Source organism: Carassius auratus, chromosome 30 (genome assembly GCF_003368295.1).
Source record: "Carassius auratus strain Wakin chromosome 30, ASM336829v1, whole genome shotgun sequence".
NCBI classification, from domain to species: domain Eukaryota; kingdom Metazoa; phylum Chordata; class Actinopteri; order Cypriniformes; family Cyprinidae; genus Carassius; species Carassius auratus.
Genome location: NC_039272.1, coordinates 11,948,129 through 11,958,006, shown reverse-complemented (window position 1 = coordinate 11,958,006; position 9,878 = coordinate 11,948,129). Strand labels below are relative to the sequence as shown.

The 9,878-nt window shown below is 39.6% G+C and overlaps 1 protein-coding gene across 2 annotated transcripts; it reads right to left on the bottom strand.

The window, feature by feature from the left end:
• Positions 1-272: 272 nt before the first annotated feature.
• Positions 273-9,426, bottom strand: LOC113049227 (arrestin domain-containing protein 3-like). 2 transcript variants are annotated; one of them, XM_026211387.1, is made up of 7 exons: positions 9,083-9,426; positions 8,949-8,984; positions 8,781-8,841; positions 3,659-3,824; positions 2,675-2,771; positions 1,964-2,220; positions 273-1,766 (listed from the first exon to the last, which is right to left on the bottom strand). In XM_026211387.1, exons 1-7 carry the CDS (start codon positions 9,342-9,344, stop codon positions 1,356-1,358), a joined length of 1,290 nt encoding a protein of 429 aa, XP_026067172.1. In that variant the 5' UTR covers positions 9,345-9,426; the 3' UTR covers positions 273-1,355. The 2 variants fall into 2 exon arrangements, with proteins under 2 accessions (XP_026067172.1, XP_026067173.1); XM_026211388.1 differs by having other exon boundaries at positions 274-1,766; positions 3,677-3,824.
• Positions 9,427-9,878: the final 452 nt, after the last annotated feature.

Here is a 9,878-nt window from a genome sequence, read left to right as displayed (position 1 = left end):
AATTTTTTTATTAATATTTATTAAAGATACAAATAAATAAAACTGCAATTTAAATATATTATTTCTATAGGCTATACAAAAAAGACTAAATAATAAGGCTGAATAAGCTGATCTATAGCATGTTAAATGATAGTTGCCTGTCTGTGAATGGTACACCCCTCTAAGCTCAAAGAAGTGGTTTGACCCAAGTCCTCAGCAACCAATGACATTGACCCGTTCAAACTGATTTTTAACACGTACTTCACGTGTACTTCACGTGTATTTAACACGTGAAATACACGTTAAATAGACGTTAAATACGCGTTAAATACGTGTTGTTTACGCGTGAAATACACGTATTTAACGTGTTGTTGACGCGTTAAAATTCACGTGAATTTGACCCTTTTGGCCTTCCATAATATGAGCACCATTTGCGCCTAACGCGCGAAATGCTCAATTCGCGCCGCGGGTAAACGCGCCTTTGCATTGACTTAACAATGAAATCATTCGCGCCAGATGCTCTATTTGCGTTTGGTGTGAACACAGCATTAGGTCTTAATGATCTGAAAACTTTTCTTGTCATTTGACAATGTTGCAATTCAACAAACAACAGCATAAAAAAAATGGCCCCTGCTCGAGTAACATTTTTTTTTTTATGCGAACACTGGCACAGCCTTCTTCCACAAGAAACATGCAGTTTTTTTTTAATTTATTTTACCGATAGAGGGTAAAATGTTACATAGAGGAACTTTAAAGAGTAAATCTATATCTACGTTTTAACTAATAATAAACTACTCAATCCGCTGTTAACAAGATATAGAGTCTATGTGAGTAAATTCGGATTTATATTTCATACATAAATAGAAATACATAAAATGCATTATTCAGTCGAACAATAAACAAGCGTCTCAGTATGTTCAAAAAGGTTTTTTGGTCTATATTGTTGTAACAGTTTAAGTTCTGATCAAATAGTTTTTAACAGTTTATGGATAAATTAATGGCAAATGCATATAGCAATTTATCAGTTCATGCAGAAACTGATGGTAAATCTACACTAAAAAAAAACTGTTGTTTCAAAAAAAAGTGCTCATGCTAACTTAAAGTTGTCACTTAGAACAATTTAACATTTCAAGTTGAATACATGTATTTTAAAGCAGCACAAATGCTAAATGTAAAATTACTTTTGATGTAAAATGTAGCACTATACTGAAGGTTCAGAAACACAAAAATAATAAATAGTATAGAATGTTGTTTGCTTAACAGTCAACATCACTACCTAAAATGTAAAAGGCTATACAGGTATATATAAATCATTTCAAAATTATAGATAAAACAATAACACAAAATAAATCTAAGCTGATTCTAAAATTACTTTGTCAAGATTTTTCAGGGTAGTCTGGCCACTGTGGATAAAATTGATATTCCTGATAAGGAGGTGGAGCTGATGGGTCAGACTGATTTGAAACTGAAGGACCAAAATGACCAGGAGGTCCAGGGAAACTAGGTGGAACAAATTGACCCCGTGGTCCAGGGTAACCAGGAGCAGGAAACAAATTCAGAGGAGGTCCATAGTAGCCAGGGGAACCAAACTGACCAGGTGGTCCAACCACATTAAGTGGTGGTGCAAGTGGAGCCATAGGAGGTGGGTTGGGGTACACACTGCTTCCTGGTGGTTGATTCCAGATTCCAAAGTCACTGTTTGTAGCCCCTGAGACAGGCGGAGGAGGAAGAATCACAACTGGGAATTTAATCTCTGGATCTGAGGCATATGGCACATCCAGGTGGACCTAGACGCATAGATATTGAAGTACGAATTTTTAAATTAGGAGCAGGTAATGACAACAGAAACCCATCTATGCTTGATATAAGCAATCACCACATCCCTTAATTTAAAATACAGTTAACATGTTATGATCCAACTTTAAAATAAAATAGAACACCGATACGTCATTCTAATGGCTGTGCTTCAGATGTTAAAACTCACCCTGAGTCTGTACTCAACCTTGAGGATCCTACAGTTTAGGATAGATATGGCAAGGCTGGGTGGAATGGACAGCACTTTTGTGACAGTTTTCTTTGAGTTTGGATCAATGGGTTCCCCTGCATCTTTAATCAGTTCACGTGTGTGAAGTTTTCTCTTGCCTCTTGCTAAAAAGCTGTGTTTTTCATACAGGCAAAATTTTGGTTTGATTGTACGGGAAGAACTGTTCTGAACTTCAGCCAAAACTTTCAAGCCCTCTCCTGTAGCAAGACAATGAAACAATTAGGTCAAATTGTAGAGTAAAATATCAAACTATGTCTCGGTTTGCCTTTTGACAAAATGGGCATCTTATTTCAGAATCATGTTATATATGAAAAATAAACTGAAAATAAATTAATCTGTACAGATAATATACGTTTTGCACAACCTCTACATTACATAAATGCTTTCCTAAAAGAAATAAAAAAGTAGAACCAGTTTTACAAATGGTTACATGGGTTTACAGTTGTTTTCTAGGCTGAAATGTGTAACAGCTGAACACACACATTCTAAAAAGACCTCATTCATCATTTTAATCTACTCACTTACACAGACTGTAAACATGAAACTCAAGAATGGAAAACTCCATCTAACAGGGATCACCTAATCCACCAAAAAAAAAGTATGTTTATTCACAATGGGAGAACATTAACACTATTAGAAATACAATTTTACCAAGGTAGTATCCCATTTTCTCAGTGTTTATGTTCATTGAGACACGCCCAGAAGAGAAGGGTTTCATTTGTTTATGTTTGGCTCCATGCTGAGGTTCCTAAATAAGACAAAACATCAACACGGTTACAAAACATTAGATGACTGCATGGTGTTACGTCCCCCTCTGTGTCTAGGGGTGACCAGGGGAGTAACATATGCTACTTAAATAACAATTGTGTCAGTGAACTTGCAAACAAAATAGTGAGAGATTTGACTATCTGTAATCCCAGCACTCACACTCATGGAGACTCTTAAAGATTTTATTTACAATGTGAAGTCTTTGTACAGCATTAAAGGGTAAGGGAAAAATCAAAGGTTTAACATTGATAATTCAGAAATAAGAATAAGATGCTTGTAGCTTCAGGAGGGGGTTAAGGCCAAAATAACAAACAAAAAGGGGATGCTAACTGAAAGCAAAATAACCTAACTTATCTAGCAAACAAAACATCAAAATCAACAACATGTCTCTTCCCTGACTCACTGTTCCACAAAACCAGGAGAAAAGCATACTTTAATCAAATAAAAGTGGCACCCACCTCCTTACTGCGTCTGCAGGCAGAAAAAGAAACAAATTTCTAATCACTACAGCCAGTACAACAGGCTGTCTTGAAGATACCCTACGGACCCTGATCACACAATAGCAATCAAATACAACAGGCTTTCTTAAAGCAGCACTACTGCTTTAACCACAACTGGAAAAACAGACAAGCCGTTCCATCTGTTTAAATACAAGTTCCTCTCCACAGCTCTGACGTGGAACAGGTGACATCAATAAGGTCTTCTGTGAGAGGACAAGGGGGGAACAGGGGAACAGAGGAAAACCAGCAAAAACTACACTTCCCAACAGGATGTTAGGCATCAGGGAAGCACAGTTACACACAGTATTAACAGCAACAATGATATACATGACATACATTTTAGGATATAACAAAGGTAAAGACATACTTGGGATCGTAGTCTCACCATTAGTTCAGGATTGGACACAACTGGTCTGGGGACATAATGAAACTCGGTTTTGTCTTTAATGGAAATATGCATTGATCTGGAAAGTTTTGTCTCCAAAGTGTAGCCAACATTTCCAGCTGAACCTTTGAAGGTTGGTGGGAAGTGCCTATAAGGAAAATAAATGCTTTATGTAAAATACATTACTAAAATCAGGGGCGTAGATTAAGTTTGGCTATTTTTGAATGAATACATCTACAGTTGGGCTGTACAATGAATCAAATATCGATATGGACTAGTTTATATTAATATTAAAGTTAAAAGAGATTACAATTGTTCTACGCTTGTCTGGGAAAGAGCGCTCAATATGTGCATTTTTGTCATTCAAATACACACGATGTTCGCTGTGTTTTCCCCCCATGCCGACTCCGCCCTCATCACGCCCCCAACTATGACTAGATGCCAACTGTATGTATACACACAGATGGTTGGTCTGGGATCGTCCCTGGGAATGCCCACGTCACGTGATGTGAATTTAGCCCGTGGGGGAAAACATTGCCTTGGCGCCGATTGAAATACATGGGTCAATCATGCCGAAGAGTTGTTGTGTACTTTTTTGTACCTCCAAAAAACGAACAAATTATGAATTGAAGTTCTATATCCTTCCTAATAAACATACAGAACCAGAAAGGATGACAAAATGGCTACAAGCAATAAGTTGTGGTCAAGGGAAGTTGTGGAATCCCAAAACTAAGCATGTGTATCTGTGCAGTCGGCATATCATCACAGTAGGCTACGTTAACATTGTGTTCATTATTAACGTTATCAAAACGGTGTAAGGTTGTTTCAGAAAGTGGCATGCATATATAATTAGCCTTATCATTCTACCTGAAGCAAAACGTCTCCGGTTACTATCGTAACCTCTGTTCCCTGAGAGGCAGGAACGAGACATCACGTCAGCTAAGACGTATATGGGAACTCTTCCCTTCTCCACTTTCACTTAAATCTTATTGGCAAACGCCAGCTGGGGACAGCTGGCCAATTGACGCAAAGCATGCAAATACTGGCAGGTCAGCGGGCAGTATTAAATGCATGGGCACGAAAATTAGGTCAGAATCACGACTGAACGCTAGCACAGCTGATCAACCAGCGGCCACGCGGCTAACGTAATGTCTCGTTCCCGCCTCTCAGGGAACCGAGGTTACGATAGTAACCGGAGACGTTCCCTCTCGAGGCGGTAACTCAACATTACGTCAGCTAAGACGTATATGGGAAATGTATACAGCCAATGGCCGTGTCGCTAAGAGTGCTTGCATCTGATAGGCAGAACTAGGCCAATGAGACATCTGCTCCGACCCTAACAAAATTTGCATAACTTCAAGCAATATATCGAAATCTGCACTAACCAGGGCAGACACAACGCAATAAGCACTCAAGCATGAGAGTTAAACAGAGTAGACGGCGTTTGCGGTGACTACTGCATAAACCATATAATCCATAACACAGAGTTAGCAGCCATGGTAACTACTGTATAGCTGGTCATAACAGAATGAATAAAACTTAACTCATCGAAAGTACATGTGACGCTACAGAGGGTACATCCAGCTTGTAAAACCTGGCGATTGTGTTCTGGGAAGACCAGCCAGCAGCAAAACATAAATACTGGACAGACATACCTCTAGACCAGGCCCGTCAGGAAGCATTTATATTGTCCTCGCAGAATGAGCTCTGATGTTGAGGGGATAATCCTTCCCCTGGCATTCGATAGCGTCTACAATCCAGTGAGAAAGTCTCTGTTTAGAAACAACACGTCCCTTATTACATCCACCAAGCACACGAACAGCTGGTCCGACTGACGAAAGGTGGCCGAGCGATTCATATACATCCGTAAAACCCTAACAGGGTTCCGGCGCTCTGAGCATCAGTGTCACGCGAGGCTGATGGCTCAACAGATAAGGCGGGCAGGGAAACAAAACGGTATTGAGTGACTTCGGAACGAAACCCGGTCTCGGCCGGAGAACGACATTACAGTCGCCAGGTCCAAAACCGATGCAACCGATATCGTTCACCAAAAACTCATGAAAGTCTCCAAGGCGCTTTGAAGCAAGGCAGTCTTCTGGGAAGCTCCTTAACCACAATCAAAGCTAATGGCTCAAACGGTAGAGATAGAGCCCTCAAAACTAGAGCTAAATCCCACTGCGGCACGGAGGGCGGCCATGAAGTACACAATCTCCTTGCTCCCCTGAGAAAACTGATTACAAGAGCATGCTTACCGATCGTTTGCCCATCAACCGGGGAACGAAAGCGGCAATAGCGGTCACATACACCTTCAGCGTGGATGGTTTCAAACTCCCGCCATCCATACTGTGCTATAGAAAGCACAAAACATTCGACACGGAACAGGTCCCCGGGTCAATATAAATGTCCTTGCACCCTTTTGTGAAAACTCCCCACTTCTGCGCGTAGCAGCGAATGTTTGATGGTGCTAGCGTCTCTGTAAGTATGTTTAGCACTCGTGAGTGCAGAGCGTCCCGCTTATTAGGGTCCCCGCAGCGGCCACACATGAAGGTTCCACAGCTCGGGGCTTGGGTGCTATATTGTGCCATTCGCCTGAGACAGCTGGTCCTGCCTGAGGGGGATTCGACATGGGGGAGCCATCACTAACTATCTCAGGTCCACAAACCAGGGCTGATTCGGCCAGTTCGGGGCCACGAGTATAACTGACGTGTTCTCCTCCCTGATTTTGCACAACACAGGCAGAATCTTCACCGGAGGAAACATGTAAGCCTGGCTTCCGGCCAACGCGATGTCAGAGCATCTCCCGGCAGGGGGGAGTGAGATAGTGAGAAGAACGTCTTTTTTTTACAGTGTGTGTTCTCGCTCGTGGCAAACAAATCCACTTCCTCCCTCCCAAATCATTAGATCTGATCCTGGGTGAAGCCTCCATCTCCTTGAGGAATCCAGTTCCTCGAAAGCATGCTCACTCCACAGTTCAAAGTACCGGGGATGTGTGACGCTCTTAAGGAGATTAAGTGTCAGTCCGCCCACAACAAGAGACTAGCTGCCTGTTTGAATAGAGAATAGGCTTATCGCCTTGGCGCACTTTCTGCGTCTCTGAGAAAAGCTCCATGACGTCACAAAAGAGGCCGGAGGGAGCAACTGGAACGTTTAGGAGCGTCCTACAGTCCGCGTCTTCCAGGACAGCTAGGGTAAGCCATAAGTGCCTGTAAGGACGACCATGAGCCCCATGAAACGGCTGAGCAGAACGCTTAGTACCAATGAGCGCGAGATCAGTTGCCGCGCGCAGATCCCTGATGACGTCAGCGCTACTGTGCCGCCATCTGCCTGAAACATGTGATCCATGTGAGAATCCCAGGCAGGTCACACAGAACTGGTAAAGGTCCGAATCTAGCATTAGCAGCCATCGGATGCGGAGAGGAAAAACAGGGTGAGTAATCAACTATTGCAACTTCCGCTGACCTGCCAGTATTTGCATGCTTCGCGTCAATTGGCCAGCTGTCCCCAGCTGGCGTTAGCCAATAAGATTTCAGTGAAAGTGGAGAAGGGAAGAGTTCCCATATACGTCTTAGCTGATGTAATGTTGAGTTACCACCTCGAGAGGGAACAATATAACGTTAGCCTATTGTTGAACTTTAACTCGCATGAAAACGCATCTGCTAAGAGGTGCAGTCTACATGATACTCCGTATTCCCACTAGAAAAGTGATAAATTCACCCTGTGTGTGTTTCCAAAGCGACATGGATAGAATCGCGGAATCCAGTCAAAAATAGAACTTGCTGTATAAAGCAGAACATCAAGGAATTCTATTTTTGAATGAATACATCTACAATAGGGCTTTACAATGAATCAAATATCGATATGGACTAGTGTATATGAATATTAAAGTTGAAAGAGACTACAATTGTTCTATGCGTTTCTGGGAATTAGTTCTCAATAAGTGCATTTTTGTCATTCAAATACACACGATGTTCGCTGTGTTTTCCCCCACGCTGACTCCACCCTCACCACGCCCCCAACTATGACTAGATGCCAACTGTATGTATCGTTGCATGAAAACAGTTGTTTACGGTTTTGTTTATTTTAAGTCCAAAAAAATCTCAAGCAGGTGATAAATAAAGGATATGAACAATGCAGTGCTAAATGACATAGCATTTTTTACAGTATAGAAACTATTCTGCCTTATTATGTGATAAAAAGTGTTTGTAGTATATAAACAAATCATAATTTTTTTGTTATTGTCCAGCAGTTATAGATTTCTAAGCCAATTAAAAGCTAGATATTAGAGAAAAATTAAAGTTGCCTATAGTGTCCACTACCAGTCAAAAGTTTTTGAACAGTAAGCTTGTTAATATTTTTTTTAAAGAAGTCTCCTCTGTTCACCAAGCCTGCATTTATTTGATCCAAGTACTGCAAATCAGTGTAATTGTGAAATATTTTTACTAGCCTATTTAAAATAGCTGTTTTCTATTTGAATATATTTCAAAATGTAATTTATTGAGATTTCAAAGCAGATTTTTTTTTTACATCATTACTCCAGTCACACGACCCTTAGAAATAATTCAGATATACTGATTTGCTGCTAAAAAAGAAAAAATAATGTTGAAAACGGCAGAGTATAATTTTTTTATTTTTTCAGGTTTCTTTGATGAATAGACAGTTCAGAAGAGCAGCATTAATCTGAAATAGAAATCTCTTGTAAAATGATGTCTTTATCATCACTTTTGATCAATTTAAAGAATCCTTGATAAATAGAGTATTAATTTCTATCATTTATTGAACATATACATACATATATATATATATATACACACACACACACACACACACACACACACGTATAACATATAATATATTATAATATATATATATATATATATATATATATATATATATATATATATATATATATATATATATATTGTTTTAAAATGTAAATAATCAGTCAGTGTGCAACATGCAAGAGAAATAATAATCATTGATATGAAAAATTTTAATAGTTTTAAAAGATAATTTGCATGTATTTAGGAAGCAAAGATAGTTAGTACTTTGAACTTTTGACTTTTTGTTCTTCTGTTCTTAAAAATGATTTTCTGCCTTAACTTACTGTAGAGGCAACTGAAAGGTAAATGGGTAAACATGACGCCCTGGTGCCACAACAGAAGAATCTAAAAAGTCAAAATCACATAAAAAAAAAAAAAAAAAATCAGATTTTTTAAAGTAGATTTCTGAAAGCTCTTGTTGCATTATTCATCTAATTCGCGAAAAGACTTACAAGGATGTCCTGATGGATCTTTCAGCATCTCATTTCCTGCAATATCAAGTTACAGCACAATATTAATCTGGTTAAATCGATCTGGTCTCTTCTAAATTTAACCCAAAACATACAGCAGCAGTAGTTCCTCCTACCATGCGTTATGTCCTCCCGAACAAAAAATCTCTCCACGGAATAAAACTTCTCCTTATCTGAGTAAACCACAGTGTTTTTGCCGCGAGGTTCGGACCAGTGCACTTCTGCTTTACCTTTAATTTTCACACTCAACGACTGCATTTTTGTGTCCTTCGCTACATCCAGAATGACTTGTCCCGATATAAAATCCCCGCTGGTGAAGGTATTGCCCTGATTGATAGGATTGTAAGTAACAGAAAGGTTTTTCACAGTGAGGGACATCTTGTCTCCTGGTGCCAATATCTGCTTCCCAGCGTCAGTCACGCGACTGCAGGAAACAATCCACAAATGTATGTGACTGGGCTCTTCCAGCTGGGGGAGGGACATACTTGAAGCTAATGTTGGGCGTGGTTTATATTTACATTTGGACCTGGTTTGATTAAATAATCCAAGCCAGATCTCAAGGGATTGTGTTGGGAACAAATCTAGGGAAGGCTACACAATTCTGCTAAAGGCTTCAAGAGCACAGTGGCCACCACAATTTACCATAATAAAATGAAAATAAAAATAAACAGTTTTTGATGTCCACAAGATGGCAGCACGCTAGATGTGAACAAACTTGAACCAATCCAATTGTAACATTATTGACAATTCAATCAAATCAAATAATAATTACATTTAATTTCATAAATAAAAGAACACCTTTTCAAAATTTCTTGTAGGACTAAATTCTGAAAGGCCGAGGTTGTCACATATTTTAACGCAGTAATATTTCCCAATGAACTTGTAAACAGATTTCTAAAAATGTGTCTTTGT

Coding starts and splice junctions, on each gene's coding strand:
- LOC113049227 (XM_026211387.1), bottom strand. CDS start 9,344: ATGTCCCTCACTGTGAAAAACCTTTCTGTTACTTACAATCCTATCAAT. Junction 8,985..9,082: donor TCGGGAGGACATAACGCATG/GTAGGAGGAACT, acceptor TTGATATTGCAG/GAAATGAGATGCTGAAAGAT. Junction 3,825..8,780: donor ACCTTTCAGTTGCCTCTACA/GTAAGTTAAGGC, acceptor TTTTCCTTATAG/GCACTTCCCACCAACCTTCA.